Raw genomic sequence first — 17,524 nt, 5'->3', positions numbered from 1 at the left:
ATTCCATCCAAAAGCAGCAGAATACACATTCTTCTCATGTGCACATGGAACATTCTCCAGGATTGACCACATGCTGGGCCTCAAAGCAAGCCTTGGTAAATTTAAGAAAATTGAAATCATATCAAGCATCTTTTCCAACCACAGCACTATGAGATTAGAAATCAACTACAAGGGAAAAAAACTGTAAAAACACAAACATGTGGAGGCTAAACAATATGCTACTAAACAACCAATGGATCACTGAAGGAATCAATGAGGAAATGAAAAAATGCGTAGAGACAAATGGAAACAAAAGCACGATGATCCAAAACCTATGTGATGCAGCAAAAGCACTTCTAAGAGGGAAGTTTATAACAATGCAATCTTATCTCAGGAAACAAGAAAAATCTCAAATAAACAACCTAACCTTATATCTAAAGCAACTAGAGAAAGAAGAACAAACAAAACCTAAAGTTAGTATAAGGAAATAAATCATAAAGGTCAGAGCAGAAATAAATGAACTAGAAACTAAGAAAACAGTAGAAAAGCTCAATAAAACTAAAAGCTTGGTCTTTGAAAAGATAAACAAAATTGATACACCTTTAGCCAGACTCATCAAGAAAAAAAGGGAGAGGGCTCAAATCAATAAAATTAGAAACAAAAAAGGAGAAGTTACAATGGACACCACAGAAATATAAAGGATAAGAGACTACTACAAGCAACTCTATGCCAATAAAATGGACAACCTGGAAGAAATGGACAAATTCTTAGAAAGGTATAACCTTCCAAGACTGAACCAGGAGGAGATAGAAAATATGAACACACCACTCACAAATAATGAAATTGAAACTGTGATTTTAAAACTCCCAAAAAACAAAAGCCCAGGAACAGATGGCTTCACGGGTGAATTCTATCAAACATTTAGAGAAGAGTTAACACCTATCCTTCTCAAACTCTTCTAAAAAATTGCAGAGGAAGGAACACTCCCAAACTCATTCTATGAGGCCACCATCACCCTGATATCAAAATTAAACAAAGATACCACAAAAAAAGAAAATTACAGGCCAGTATCTCTGATGAAAATAGATGCAAAAATCCTCAACAAAATACTAGCCATCTGAATCCAACAATACATTAAAAGGATCATACACCATGATCAAGTGGGATTTATCCCAGGGATGCAAGGATTCTTCAATATACACAAATCAGTGTGATACACTTCATCAACAAATTGAAGAATAAAAACCACATGATCATCTCAATAGATGCAGAAAAAGCTTTTGAAAAAATTCAACACCCATTTATGATAAAAACTCTCCAGAAAGTGGGCATAGAGGGAACCAACTTCAACGTAATAAAGGCCATATAGGACAAAAACCACAGCTAACTTACTCAATGGTGAAAAGCTGAAAGCATTTCCTCTAAGATCATGAACAAGACAAGGATGTCCACTGTTACCACTATTATTCAACATAGTTTTGGAAGTCGTAGCAATGGCAAGCAGAGAAGAAAAATAAATAAAAAGAACCCAAATTGGAAAAGAAGTAAAACTGTCACTGTTTGCAGATGACATGAAAACTACTAGAGCTCATCAATGAATTTGGTAAAGTTGCAGGATACAAAATTAATACAGAGAAATCTGTTGCATTTCTATGCACTAACAATGAAAGATCAGAAAGAGAAATTCAAGAAAAAATCCCATTTACCATCACATCAAAAAGAATAAAATGCCTAGGAATAAACCTACCAAAGGAGGCAAAAGACCTGCCCTCAGAAAACTATAAGACACTGATGAAAGAAATCAATGATGATACAAACAGATAGAAAGATATACCATGTTTTTGGAGTGGAAGAACCAATATTGTATAAATGACTATACTACTCAAGGCAATCAACAGATTCAGTGCAATCCCTATGAAATTACCAATGGCATTTTTCACAGAACTAGAACAAAAAATATTAAAACATGTATGGAGACATAAAAGACCCTGAATAGCCAAAGCAATCTTGAGAAAGAAAAACAGAACTGGAGGAATCAGGCTCCCTGACTTCAGACTATATTACAAAGCTACATACAAAAACAGTATGATACTGGCACAAAAACAGAAGCATAGATCAATGGAATGGGATAGAAAACCCAGAAATAAACCCACACACCTATGGTCAGTTAATCTACGACAAAGGAGGCAAGACTATACGATGGAGGAAAGACAGCCTCTTCAATAAGTGGTGCTGGGAAAACTGGACAGCTACATGTAAAAGAATGAAATTAGAACACTTCCTAACACCATACACAAAAATAAACTCAAAATGGATTAAAGAACTAAATGTAAGGCCGGACACTATAAAACTCTTAGAGGAAAACATAGGCAGAACTCTCTTTGACATAAAGCACAGCAATATCTCTTTTGATCCACCTCCTAGAGTAATAGAAATAAAAACAAAAATAAACAAATGGGACCTAATTAAATGCAAACCTTTTGCAGAGCAAAGGAAACAATAAGGAAAATGAAAAGACAGCCCACAGAAGGGGAGAAAATATTTGCAAACGATGCAACTGATATGGGATTAGTCTCCAAAATTTACTAACAGCTCATGCAGCTCAATATCAGAATTGCAAACAACTCAATCAAAAATGGGCAGAAGACCTAAATAGACATTTCTCCAAAGAAAACATACAGACTGCCAAGAGGCACATGAAAAGATGTTCAACATCACAAATTATTAGAGAAATACAAATCAAAACTACAGTGAGGTATCACCTCACACTGTTCAGAATGGCCATCATCAAAAAATAAATGCTGGAGAGGGTGTGGAGAAAAGGGAAACCTCCTACACTGTTGGTGGGAATGTAAGTTGATACAGCCACTATGGAGAACTAAAAAACTAAAAATGGAACTACCATGTGACCCAGCAATCCCACTACTGGGCATATACCCTGAGAAAACCATAATTCTAAAAGACACATGCACTCCAATATCCATTGCAGCACTATTTACAATAGCCAGGACATGGCAGCAACCTAAATGTCCATCAACGGAGGAATGGATAAAGAAGATGTGGTACATATATACAATGGAATACCACTCAGCCATATAAAGAAATGAAATAATGCCATTTGCAGAGACATGGATGGACCTGGATATTGTCATACTCAGTGAAGTAAGTCAGACAAAGAAAGACAAATATCACATGATATTGCTTATAAGCAGAATCTAAAAAAAAGATACAAATGAACTTATTTACAGAACAGAAACAGAGTCACAGACTTGGAGAATGAACTTATGGTTACAGGGGGATGAGGGGAAGAGTGGAGGGGGAGGGATAGACTGGGAGTTTGGGATTGACATGTACACACTGCTATATTTAAAATGGATAAACAACAAGGACCTACTGGAGAGCACGGGGAACACTGTTCAATACTCTATAATAACCTAAGTGGAAAAAGAATTTGAAAAAGAATAGATACATGTATGTGTATAACTGATGCTGTACACCTGAAACTAACACAACATTATTAATCAACTGTGCTCCAATATAAAATAAAAATTTAAAAATAAGATATAAAAAAAGAAGTGGCTATGTTTTAAACTGCTACATTGATTGTAATCTGTTAACAGCAAGAGCAACCTAATGCAAATTTTGGTCACTGGAAATGGAGAGCTTCTGTAACACATGAATATTTAATGTAGGAATGGTGTAAAATCAGTAAGTAGACAAAAGATGGAAAAATGTTGAGTAGCATGGTGGGGAAAAGTGTAACCTTCCTTAGAGAGATGGTCAGACGCCTCAGTTTGCAGGCACCACCCATGAGGGCTCAGGAGGAAGCGAGGGCGTGTGACTGACTTGCTGGAGGGGTAGGGTCTGGCCAACCCACTTGGCTAACCCAGCGACCCCACGCTAGATACATGCCCAGGAGAAAACATACGTCCACAGACACCTCGTACACAGGTGTTCATAGCAGCGCATTCAGATCAGCCAAAAACTCAAAACAAGCCCAAAGACCTTCGCATCTGTACAGTGAACGCTATCTGGCCATCAAAGGAGAGGCCACAGGCCACCTGACACAGGCCACCACACGGATGGCCCTTGAAAACATCAGGCTGAGTGAAAGCACCCAGACACAAAGGTCCACGTGCTGTGGGTTCCACTTGTGTGAATGTCCAGAACAGACAAGCACACAGAGACAGACGGTAGATTACAGGTTACCTATGGCTGAAGACCTGCGGGTCAGGGAGGAGACAGGTAAACTGATACGGGGTTTATTCCTGGGGTAACGCAAACTGCTTTAAACTTGGGGGGGGCAATGGATACACAACTTTGTGAATAAACTAAAAGCCACTGAACTGTACACGTTAAATGGGCAAATTGTGTGGTGTATGAATTATATCTCAGTAAAGCTGTTAGAATAAGATACGCCCGACATAATCAATCATTAGGGAAAAAGAAATTAAAACCACATTGAGAGACCCCTACAAACCAATCACGATGCCTAAAATACGTATTTTTCAAACCTGACAGTACCAAGAGCTGGGGAGCAAGTGGGGACAATGGAAAACCAGACATTTCTGGTGAGAAGGCAGTTTGGCAAACATCCTGACACGTTTAGTTTTGGTCATTTATTCGCGGCTCTGCGCGACTGGTGGCCTGGAGCCTCTGTGGAAGGCTCTGAGATCTGTCACCCTCCACACCTCTGGAGCCCAGCTCTGCCCTCCTTGCTGGGCTGTTGCCAGTAAACCCAGTAAAAACTGGCTTGATTGAGGAGCCGTCACACACAGGGGTTCTGTTCCACAGCTGACGCCTGTGCGTGGAGACCTGCACACGAAACCTAAGACCACACTTTGGTTCCAAGTGGCCAGAGGCTCCTGGGAGACAAGACTCACATGAGGATTCTTCTGCACATAAACCTATCCCAGCAAAATGCCTGCACATAAGACGCACATCGTGAATACGGCCAGACTGGCTTGTTTGTGAGGCAGGAAAACAAGACAAACTGTGTCCATTATTCTAACTTTACATACTGAGACATCGTTTACATGATAAATTAAGTTCTGAAGAAAAGGTAAAGTGTCCCACAAACACACAGCTGCTTGATTCAGGTCAGGATAAAACGCCAAGCTTTCTGCCTCTCTCCAGTTATACCCCTCACTGTGTTTCATCTCTTTCTCTTCAACTTTTAAAACAAGGGGTGTTGGTCAGGGTGGTGGCATCACCCCTCCAGCAGAAACGCAAAGAAATCCTCTGACTTACAGGCACCAGGGCCAGGCTCTGGGGGCGCCGACTCCGTCCCCAGGGCAGCGTCACATTGCTTCGTGGAATCTTGCAAAAGACTCAGAAACACCTTTTTGAAAATGGAAAAGAGCTTTGCATTACTTATATTCCTTCCCACATTGTACTTTTTTTGCCTCAGTTACCCAACTGGGTCATTATGACAATATTCACCAAACAGCCATCATATTTCATTTGGTCATTCAGTTAATGGGCATAAGTCTAAGGCCACCGAGTCCTGCCCCCAGGACACACAGGTGAGTGAAGCCGGACAGTGAACCTCAGGGCACTTTGGTTCTGGGCAAGTCCCCAGGAAGGAGTGGGCAGGGAAAGGAAAGGCTGATAGCACAGCACGTCCAATTCAGCTGGAGTTTATGACACACTGTCCTGGCATCTTAGAAATTCAGGATGAATCAGGCAATGAACTCGTGAGGCTCATTGCTGATTCAGCATGGGTGGGACCATGTGTAAAAATCCCCACTGGACCGTTGTCTATACAGGCTACGGGACCCCACGCTACCTAAACAGGTTCGTCTAAGAAACTGGTTTGAAGTCGTTAATTGGTTTGTGCAGGAAGCTGAAGCCCAGCCTCACTGTTCAAACTCGAGGGCTGTGGCCATCATCAAAGTCTGCAAATAACAAATGCTGGAGAGGGTGTGGAGAAAAGGGAACCCTCCTACACTGTTGGTGGGAGTGTAAGTTGGTGCAGCCAACAGCATGGAGGTTCCTCAAAAAAGTAAAAATAGAGCTGCCATATGATCCAGCAATTCCACTCCTGGGCATATAACTGGAAAAGACAAAAACGCTAGTTCAAGAAGATACATGCACCCCAATGTTCACTGCAGCATCATTTACAGTTGCCAAGCATGGAAGCAACCTAAATGTCCATCAACAGAGGAATGGATAAAGAAGATGTGGTACATATATACAGTGGAATACTACTCAGCCATAAAAAAGAATGAAATAATGCCATTAGCAGCAACATGGATGGACCTAGAGATTGTCATACTAAATGAAGTAAGTCAGACAAAGACAAACATCATACGATATCACTTATATGTGGAACCTAAAAAATGATACAAATGAACTTATTTACAAAACAGAAGCAGACTCACAGAACAGACTTGTGGTTGCCAAGGGGGAAACGGGGGAGGGATAAATTAGGAGTCTGGGATTAACATGTACACACTACTATATATAAAATAGATAAACAACAAGGTCCTACTGTATAGCACAGGGAACTATACTCATTATCTTGTGATATCTTGTAATTTAATGGAAAAGAATCTGAAAAAGAACATATATATGTATATACATATAGATGCATAACTGAATCGCTGTGTTGTACACCTGAAACTAACACAACATTGTAAATCAACTGTACTTCGATAAAATTTTTTACAAATCTAAGGACTGCGCCCCATATCAGCACAAGTGAGGTGGAAGAGCGTGTGCACAGTGTCAGGGAGGTGTGAGGACGGGAGCCTGTGGGCAGCTGCCAGTGGTGGGGCAGGCCTGTGCAGAGGCGGGAGGGCATCCCTACCATAAGTCCTGGGCGGGGCGAAGAGGAGAGGCCACGTGGCTGGTGCATAAAGGTCACCCTGCAGCTGCACATCCCCGTGGAGAAGGGGTGGGGCACTGGGCTCTGAGGCAGGGACTCCACGCCCGGCAAAGGTCGGGGCCTGCCATGCACTGCAGACACAGGACTCACGCCTCGTCTGCAGACCGGGATGACAGTAACGGCGGCTAATTCAGCGCATGACGGCTGTGAGGTGCGGGGCACAGAGGGAAGCAGGCAGCGAGTTTCCTCACTCACCGCTCAGCCATGATTCACTCCACATCCCCGTGGGCCACGCTCTCCTCTGGGGGCATCACCACACGCACACCCCCCTCTGCCCATGGCTGCAGAACCCCAAGGGCCTGGCCCTGAGCCATCCCAGCCTCCCCGCTGGGTGGGTCTTGCACTCAGCGTGCCCCAGCTGAGACCCCAAGGCAGCAGTGCCCCTGGGCTTCAGATTTCTGTAGACAGCACTTCCATCCTGACTGCTTTTTTAGAGAAATAAGCACAGAGGTATTGACTGGCTCTGGGTGTTCTGCGGAGCCCCCAACCCCCAGGAGAAGATGGGGAGAGGGTGCCAGGAGAGAAGCAGCCGGCAGGAGGGGGAGGCGTGCGTTCTCAGTGCATGTGGTGATTTAGTTGGGGTCAGAGTCCTGCTAAGAGGAGTCTGAATCCTCCGAATTGGTGACGAGCCATGAGGTGCCATTAGATCCGATGAGGTTACTTTTATTGGCAAGATAACCCCTTGCTGATTCCCAATAAGACCCCGAGGAAGAGCTGCAAACCTCACGATTACTACAAGTAGAAACAACAACAGTGATTAACGATAAAAGAACAGCAACACTGTGCCAGGTGTCACCTGGGGAGCACGATTTGCCACGTCGGCTTAGCTGCCTCATACGATAAATGGTGACAAGAAGACACACAACACAGAATTGTTGCAAGGAGTGAACGTGTTTGTATGTAAAGCTTGCGACATCTGGTCCTAAGAGTAGCGGAGGAGGAGGTATAAGGACAGTGGGATTCCCGTGATGCATCACATCAGTTAATGCTTAAGTCAACCCAGTGAGATCAGTACCATCGTCCTTCCTAAGAGGAGCCCACGCGCTCGGCATTCACCCAGTGCATTTATAAAAAGAAGGAAATGAGAGACAATAGAAATAGTGCAAGTCAAGATTCATTCACAGAGCAAAGACTTCCTTTGTGTCTCATTTTAATGGAATTTTCATTGGATGTTCAAATGTAATTGTGAGTTACAGAAAGCATATTTGGTAACAAAGGAAGGATGCTTGATAATCATCTTCATCTACCTTTTTACATTTTCCTTCTCTTCTCCTTTCCTAGCAAGGCAGCATGCATGTGTGTCTGCACATTGGAGGAGAAAACAGAATAATGGCAGAGGCCCTGCTCTCAGAATCTCACAGATCACTGGACACCATCAGTACAACACAGCACTCAGCCTCAGGCTCACTGTCAGAATCCTCCAACATCACCTGTGAAAGGTGAGAGGCAGGGCTGAGACAATAAGAACACCATGAGTGCCATCCAGTGCTGACCCACCTTAACTGCAGGCACAACGTCCGGGAGGCTGAGAAAAATGAGACAGTATCATCGTGGCCCAGTGAAGGCCACATCTGTCAAAAGCATGTGATGATGCCTGCTGTACTCAAAAGTTTGGGTTCTCGATGGCAGGTACCACGTCGTTATTCTGGGTTGTGATTCCCATGCTCGCTGGAAGCAGTTAGACTACAGTCTTAAAGCTCCCTTGTCACGGGTCTCAAGGAACCTTACCATCCAGAATGGAAGGCTCATCACGCCACACTGAGTTTGGAAAGTCCCACATTCTAGTCTTAATCCATCCTTTATTACATGATACATATTCTCCAGCACAACTTTAAATCAATCTTTGTACCTGAAGGCCAAATCTTCACAAATTTTTTTGGATAACCAAAGCGGGGAAACATATGCTTCACTTCACTTGGACAAGGATAAGGAAATGAAAAATACTGCAAAAATTCTCCTTATAGATAAGATTAGGGAAGGTCTACTAAACACATGGAAACAACCTTTCAAAAGAGAGAGAAACAAAACTTGAACAGCCCCATAGCCGGCTGAGCATCTCACACACCAGCTACACTCCCCACAGTTTAAGAAGAAAGTTGCTTTAGTGAGTTTTTAATGCAGATACGGGATGATGTTATACACATATCTTGCTCCTCTTTTGGTGTTTTCTCTGTACCTCTCCCTGAATAGAGGCCATAGGCCAATTCACATGATAAAATAGGACCCACATCTCCCTCTTTTACATAAAAGAGTGATTTTTGATCTTATCTAATGTTTTAAATTTCACTGAAATTAGCTTAGTCTTCCCAAGTTAAAGGACAATCAAGTGAGGATTGGCCAAGCTACTCTCATTAAATTTTAAGTAAATTCATCACATGAAATGAATAAGAACATAAGATATGATTAAATTAAACTCAACAGCAAAAAAACAATCCAATTAAAAAACAGACGGAGGATCTAAGTACACATTTTTCCAAAGAAGTCATGCAAATGTCAACAGGCACATGAAAGAGTGCTCAACATCACTAATCATCAGGGAAATGCAAATCAAAACCACAGAAAGATATCACCTCACATGTGTCAGAATGCCTATTATCAAAAAGACTAGATATAATATGTGTGTGAGAGTGTGGAGAAAAGGGAACCCTCCTGCACTTTTGGTGGGAATGTAAATTGATACAGCCACTATGGAGAACAGTATGGAGGGTCCTCAAAAAATTAAAAATAGAACTGCCATATGATCCAGCAATTCCATTTCTGGGTATTTATCTGAAGGAAATGAAAACAGTATGTTGAAGAGATATCTGCACCCCCATGTTCACAGCAGCACTATTTACAATAACCAAGACATGGAAGCAACCTAAGTGTCCATCATTGGATGAATGGATGAAGAAGATGTGATGTATTTTATACAACAGAATATTGTTCTACCATAAACAAGAAGGAAACCCTGTCATTTGTAACAACACGGATAGACCTAGAGGACATTACACCAAGTGAGAGAAAGACAAATACTGTACGATATCATTTATATGTGGAACCTTAAAAAAAACTAACTCATAGATACAGAGAACAGAGTGGTGGCTGCCGGTGTGGGAGAAATGGGTGGTGGTCAAAAAGTACTATCTTCCAGGTATAAGTAAGTATTGGGGGTATAACATACAGCAGGGTGACTACAGTTAACAATGCTGTATTGTATATATTTGAAATCTATGCTGAAAGCATAGAGTTTTAAATTTCTCATCACAAGAAAATATATATAACTATGTAAGGTGATGGATGTTAACTAAATTTATAATGGTGATCATTTCCCCATATATACATAAATCAAATCATTATATTGTGTACCTTAAACTAATACAATGTTATATGTCAATAAAACTGGGGAGAAAGAAGTGATCAAATTAAATCTCAGGGACACTAAATAGCGTGAAAATAATTTACAATTTAACAAAACTATGGGTTTAAGTACAAAGCCTACGGCTTTTCTGCTCTTTGTTTTAAAGGATCAGAAGTTCAGCAGTTGGGGATTCTTCACCTGGGGACTCGGATATTCTCAATTGAGAAGAGCTGCAGGGTCTAAACTTTCATGACAGTGCAGTGTCAACTCGATGCTGACTTTGCTGCTGATCCTCAGACTGCAGGGCTGAGCCTGCCCCATCACCAAGCACCGTTAGATGCCAAACTCAGCCTGCACTGAAAGTGCCAGGTGGATGGACTGAACCCCAGAGATGCTCAGTGCAAGGTGCCTTCTGCCTGGATGCTGGAGAAATACATGAAACCCACCAAACTCTGTAAGACAATAGCAGTATCATCCCACCAAAGAAAGACATGAGCAGAGGAAGAATTTCCAAACTTTGGCCAATGTAACATATGTTATGTCTTTTCAGTTTCCTAAAAGTGATTTTTTTTTAAGAAGCAGAAGATAAAATCATGGCGATAGTTGAGATGATAAAGGATAAGACAAGTCAGTGGCCAATCCTCTGCAGACACAGGACTGTGGGCATGGCTGTGCCCTGACAGGCCACCACGTGCACACAGAAGGACTTCTATTATTTTATAGAAACTTGTATGAGTTCCCACTTGCTGGTGCAACAAATTGTCACAGACAACACACATCTATCATCTCATAATCCTGGAAGCCAGAAATCTAAAGTGGGCCTCAGGACCAAGATCAGGGCATTGCAAGGCTGTTCCTTCTGCAGGCACTAAGGAAGGAACAGCGCTTGATTGCTTTCTTGGCATCTAGTGGCCTGTAGTCCTTGGCTTGTGGTTCCTTCCTCCATCCTCAAAGCTCGTCACTCCAATCTCTGCTTCCATGAAGGCATCACCTGCTCCCCGTCCGCCCTTCCTACTTGCCTCTTATGAGCACACTTTTGATAACACCAGGCCCCCCAAGACAATCCCAGATAATCGTCCCAACATAAGGTCCACACAGGTAACATTTACAGGTTGCAGGGAGGAGATGGCTCTGGAGGTTCCATGTGGTTTTCAGTGTGTAGAAATGGAGGCAAGCACAGAGCCTCTAGCTCCACCAGGAATAGACTGGACGGAGAAGCCCCCTCGTGGCCACGAGCTCAAGCACCCAAGGGACTGACATCCAGGACCCACTTGAGACAAAGGAGAGACAAAGGAAACCCCTGAATGGAACTCAGCAAGCTGGGTGGGGAGAATTTGTCCATCTCACGCAGGCAGTCTGACCTTCCTAGAATGTTACTAGCAGCCTCAGATTTATTAAAAGCGCTCTGGAATATTAATGATAGGGGAGACCCTGCATGTGTCGGGGCAGAGAATGTATAGGAAACCTCGGTAGCTTCTACTCGATTTTGCTGTTAACCTAAAACTGCTCCAAAAAATAGTCTGTTCAGAGGACTTCCCCGGTGGTCCAGTGGTTAAGACTCCATGCTTCCACTGCAGGGGGCATGGGTTCGATCCCTGGTCAGGGAATTAAGATCCCACATGCCATGAAGCCCTGCCAAAAAATTTAAAAAAAAAAAAAAAAAAGTCTGTACAACAATAAGCTACTCACATTCAGCCTATTGGCATTACATCAGCAGATCCAGTCTTGGTTTCAGGGACGGCTGCGAACCGACTTCATCTGCCCGAGGCGGGCTCCTGCTCTCCTGAGCCCCAGCCGAACATGGTAAACACTGTCCCTCGCACTGGGGGAGGGCGCGTAAATGCCACAGTAAAGCCTGGGGGAGGGCACGTAAATGCCACAGTAAAGCCCAGAGGGAGGGCGCATAAATGTCACAGTAAAGCCCAGAGGGAGGGTGCATAAATGCCACGGTAAAGCCCAGGTGGGGGGGGGAGGGCGCGTAAATGCCGTAGTAAAGTCCAGAGGGAGGGCACGTAAATGCCGCAGTAAAGCCCAGAGGGAGGGCGCATAAATGCCGCAGTAAAGTCGGTGACCACAGGATCAAACTCACGTCTCAGTCTCACTGGCCTGGGTACGGTTTAGGGGCTGATTTAGGAGCTGTGATTTACAGGACTTTGTCACAGTTTAAGTGAAGCCTGCAGCCCAGCTGCAGAGCCAGGCGTGTTGCCGGCAGCCCTTCCCCACCCACTGTGAAGTCCTCGGTGCAAAATACAGAGGAACAAAAGAAAAGGTCCCAGGGTGCGATTACAGTCAAGCCAATCGCTATCGATCACAGACACAAGACAGGAAAGCCAATACTTGCCAAGTGTAAAGACACGAAATTGGTGGAGATGGTATTTTATAGACTATTCCAAACAAAAGAAAGTTTTTTTTAAAGGTGCTTTATCTTTTTCCAATTTAAGACAGCTTTCTCAAACAGATCCAAATATACTATAAAACTGTATTTTGTTAAATATGCTCTCTGAGAGCCATAAAATGTTGGCTGTCCTTGACACAGATACTTTCTTTTTTAGCATCAGCGTGTGTGAGAGAAGAGATACGAGACCCTATGGATCAATATTTATTTAGCACCTATTATGTACAAAGCATGTACTAAATGTAGCAGGTGGAAATTACTGCAAGAAATTGGAGAAGCAGATAAAATCTCCAGAGTAATTGGGCAGCCGGTTCTTTTGTTCCTCGTTGGGTTTGTTTGGGGATGATTAAAAGAGGACTTGAGACTGGGGGGACGGGAATCCTGGAAAAAGAAAAGCCATTTGCAGGGAGACAAGTCGTGTGGAAGAGTGACTCTTTAAGAAGGCAGTGAGGATGGAGTCTCTCTGTATGTCGAGTGTGGTGGTGGTTCCATGACCCTATGCTTTTGTCACAATGTTTACAAGTGGGTTTTACTGCATGCAATTTAATGAATTAAAAAGAAAAGAAAAGAAAAGAGAGTAAAGAGAAACAAGATTAAGAATTGTCGAAAAGGAACTACATTCAATATCTTGTAGTCAACTCTAATGGAAAATAACGTGAATATATATATATATATATATATATATATATATTTGAATTACTTGCTGCACACCAGAAACTAATACAACATTGTAAATCAACTATAGCTCAATAAAAGCCAAGGAATGTTCAAAACGAACGTGGATGGGTAAAGTATAAATAATATTTTGGAGAAGAAAGGCAAATAACTAAACAGAAAGAGGAATATTTAAGGAATATAGCATAAAAATCATTTTTAGAGGTTGCACTGTGATGGAACACCGACCATAACATTAAAAATAACAGAAATGCTTAATTTCAGAATAAATCACTGCACAGGTATTTCAGATATAAGTAGCAGGAAAAGCAATATTGGTAAGTCCTCACCTTTGTGTGTTTTCTTGCTATTTGTTACCTATTCTCAGTATTATTATATAACTCGATCCAAGCAAAAACTGTGTATGAAAGTTAGGGAAGATATGTCTATTTTAGGGATGAGGAAAATGAAGTTCCAGCCTAGGACATGGGACCGGCTTCACCCTGACAGTAGGCACAGCCCAAAAACCCACTGGCTCGCGCTTCCCCCACACCCCCCCACCTCCCCCGCTGCCTGCCGTGAGGGGTGATGAACAGAGCCATGAACAGGACACACTGGGCCCTCGGGGGCAGGGGGAGGTTACAAGGCCCAGGGGAAAACACTGGGGTTGCAAACAGGTACAACCACTTTGGGAAGCAGCTATCTGACAAGATCACAGGTCTGAAGGTTTATGTCTTTGTCCCAGAAATTACACTTCTAAGTCTAAGGAGAGGATGGCAGGAGCCCCCCCAGCCTTGTTCACAGACATGTGTGTCATCTTATTCCTAACATGGAAACACTGCAAATAAATTAAGTGCCCTACAAGGCAGAAGTGAGAAACTGTATGATGGAGCTTTTTTTATACCAGAAATTATGTAGTCATAAAAATCATGGTTATGGGAAAAAATGGATATTGCTTGAGGTAAATAGTATTAATTGGGTAACTCCTTTTAAAAAAAAAAAAGTATGTATGCAATGAGATTTCCAATCTGATTAAAATTCTGGGCAAGGTGCTAACAAGCCCCAGGTCTCCGGGGAGGAGGGCAAGGAGGGCGTGAGGGTGGGGCGCCAGAAATCAGGGAGAAGCCAGGAATGGGGGCCCAGGGGAGGCTGGGCAAGGAGGCTGGCAGGTGACGGGGACTGGCAGGAGGAAGGGATGGCCCTGCACAGCAGTGTGGAGGCTCCTGGGCCACCCGCCATCCGGGGCAGGGGGGAGGGAGTCCAGGATGCAGTGGAGGACCACCCATGTGGCCAGCCCTCGGGGCTCGCAGGCCCTCAGACCCCCCACCCTGCCGGACATTCCACATGGACCCCAGTCAAACTGAATCACACTAGGCCCTGTGCTGGGGTCCCCTCCATCAGCCCAGCTCCCCGCTCCTCAGGGCGCCCAGCTTTCAATGGGGTCACCAAGCATGGAGAGCACACATCCCGCTAAGGGGGGACCACAGCCTGCGGACTCTGAGTCCAGGGCCTATGCTGGACCTCCCTCAATTCAGCCACAACCCTGGAAGGCTGTCCCACAGGGTGTCCAGGCCAGGGCTCCCAGGCACGTCACCATCGCCCAGGTGTGAGGGGAACATACGAAAACCTCGGTTTCTACTCCTAGATAAACCCCGTCAGCAGTTAGGAATCCCTAACATTTAAGGTGTGGCCATGGTGTCCTCTGTCGGCCGGCGTGGCTACGGGCGATGGTGACAGCGGCCGCCTCATTGTTCCCTCCGGTTCCGCAGGCCACAGCTTCCTGTTGCCGTTTAAGTCAATTTTCCATTGATTTGTCTAGATTTTACTAAAATATGCTTACAAAGAAGACAAGTGGCTTTAAAAGATCTGGCAGATAATATGAGTGGTACAAGCATAAGCAAACAAGTAAACAGCAGGGCTGGCATCTCTCCTGCTCTAGAAGGTTCCTTGTTGTAATCTCAGGGTAGGGCTGAAAAATGCAGCCAGAACCAATCATTTGAAAGAAAGGAAGGAAAGGGTTAGGTGGAAGAGAGGGAGGAGAAATGGAAGGAAGGAAGCGAGGGAGAGAGGGAGGGAAGGAGGGAGGGAGGGAGGAAACACGTTATAAAATGAATATTGAAGTGTCTTATTTATATAAAGCGTAGTTTTCAATAATCCTCTCCCTGGATGTTCAGTTTGCCTTGAGATAGTTACATGACACGTACTAATTAACAAAACATTTAAAAGCTAAACATCTGCCCAAAACTTAAATACCCTCCTCACCATTCTCCCTGTGATGTTTAAAGCCATAAAAGAGTTGAGCCAGTCACTCCACAAAACTTCACTCCACCTAACCACAAGCATCACAGGACTCCCGAGGACTCCTCCTTTACTGGCAGCAGACAAGACACCACTTACAGGAAGGGAACGCGCATTCTAGCTGTGGGTTTAGGCATAAATAAATGAGTATACACACGACGAGGGTGAACGCTCATGGTTATTGATAAGTGTGTGTGGCCTGAAAAGTTGAGCCATGTCCCCTTAGGCCCTGCTGCCCTGCCTGACACTCCAGCAAACACAGGACACGTCTGTCTGTCCACGCCAGACACCACAAGCTAGGAAACACCTGGTAAGCTGTGGATGATTCCAGAGCCAGACACTGGGCAGCAAGTCTGTGCGTGATTGCCAGTCGCTTCTTCTTACAATCCAGAAGAAACATTTTTACTTTCAAGTGACCCACACTGGCAAAACAACCCTCAAAGGCACCACCTCGTCACATCAGAAGGAAAACTGTGATTCACACGAGACAAAGGTTCCTAACTGTACAAATTACTAGCTTCCCAGCATGCTACTGGGATTTGTTAGCCAGGCCTCAGTGACCAGTGGTGTGTGGCCAGGGCTCCAAGCAGCAACCCGGGCCCTCCACCCAGGTCACGGAGAACTCTGACCCACCCTGACTCAAGCCACAGGAAATGCCCCATCTTCTGCATCCACACAGGCAGGATGGGCATTGGCCAGAAACCCCTGGACAAGAAGTGCCTTTTCCTGGAGCACAGATGCAATTTAATTCCACTGTTACCCCAAAGCCATGGCCAGTCTCACATTCTATGATTTGTAGGCAAGAAGGACCTTTACATTTTGCCCAATTTTTTCCAGGCATTTAACTATTAATGGTTATTTGGAATAATCATGGAAACTGTTCTAATTGTTCCATTTTAAAGATTAGAAAACTGAGGCTCAGAAGTCGAGTGACTCAATTCTCATTAGTCAAAAATGAGAGGCAAGTTGGTAGGATGCTTCACCTTCTCTTACCACCATTGAGTTGGTTTTTGAGGTGATAGTGGTTAGAGCTTGAGGGACAATATTCCTAACTTACTGAGGATGATCGAGTGGACAGATAGAACAGGGGTACATTCTGAATGACACTATGGAGCAATGGAAACAACCACACCACTGACTTTCTCCGGGATCCTTGTTCTGTGAGATTAAAGTTTGAAAATAACAGTAACAACTTCAGGGATGCTGTGTCATCCATTGGAAAGAGTAAGGGAAGAAGACATGTAGTTGTGAATCCCCTCTGCCACTTATCTGTGAAATTGGACAAGTTAACCTCATTAAGCCTCAGTTTTCTTACAGATAAAATACAAATAGCAGAGAAACAAGAAGAACTACAATCCTGCAGCCTGTGGAACAAAAACCACATTCACAGAAAGACAGACAAAATGAAAAGGCAGAGAACTATGTACCAGATGAAGGAACAACAGAAAACCCCAAAAAAACAACAAAATGAAGTGGGGATAGGCAACCTTCCAGAAAAATAATTCAGAATAATCATAGTGAAGATGATCCAGGACCTCAGAAAAAGAATGGAGGCAAAGATCGAGAAGATGCAAGAAATGTTTAACAAAGACCTAGAAGAATTAAAGAGCAAACAGAGATGACAGTACAATAACTGAAATGAAAAATACACTAGAAGGAATCAATAGCAGAATAAATGAGGGAAAAGAACAGATAAGTGACATGAAAGACAGAATGGTGGAATTCACTGCCACAGAGCAGAATAAAGAAAAAAGAATGAAAAGAAATGAAGACAGCCTAAGAGACCTCTGGGACAACATTAAATGCACCAACATTCTCATTATAGGGGTCCCAAGAGGAGAAGAGAGAGAGAAAGGACCTGAGAAAATATTTCAAGAGATTATAGTCGAAAACTTCCCTAACACAGGAAAGGAAATAGACACCCAAGTCCAGGAAGCTCAGAGAGTCCCAGGCAAGATAAACCCAAGGA

At 43.5% G+C, this 17,524-nt stretch overlaps 1 protein-coding gene across 1 annotated transcript in view; it reads right to left on the bottom strand.

The window, feature by feature from the left end:
- ABCA13 (ATP binding cassette subfamily A member 13) overlaps window positions 1-17,524 on the bottom strand; it is a gene marked incomplete at its 5' end in the record, with an annotated part of 329,842 nt that overhangs the window by 136,970 nt on the left and 175,348 nt on the right. The window contains 2 exon segments of the mRNA XM_082473913.1: window positions 4,189-4,202; window positions 5,193-5,320. Coding sequence (XP_082330039.1) covers window positions 4,189-4,202; window positions 5,193-5,320 — 142 coding nt within the window.

This window comes from Balaenoptera physalus (genome assembly GCF_965194825.1).
Source record: "Balaenoptera physalus genome assembly, chromosome: 8".
In the NCBI taxonomy this organism is placed as follows: Eukaryota; Metazoa; Chordata; class Mammalia; order Artiodactyla; family Balaenopteridae; genus Balaenoptera; species Balaenoptera physalus.
Note: the sequence above shows the minus strand (reverse complement) of the source record. Positions and strands in the feature narration are given on the sequence as shown.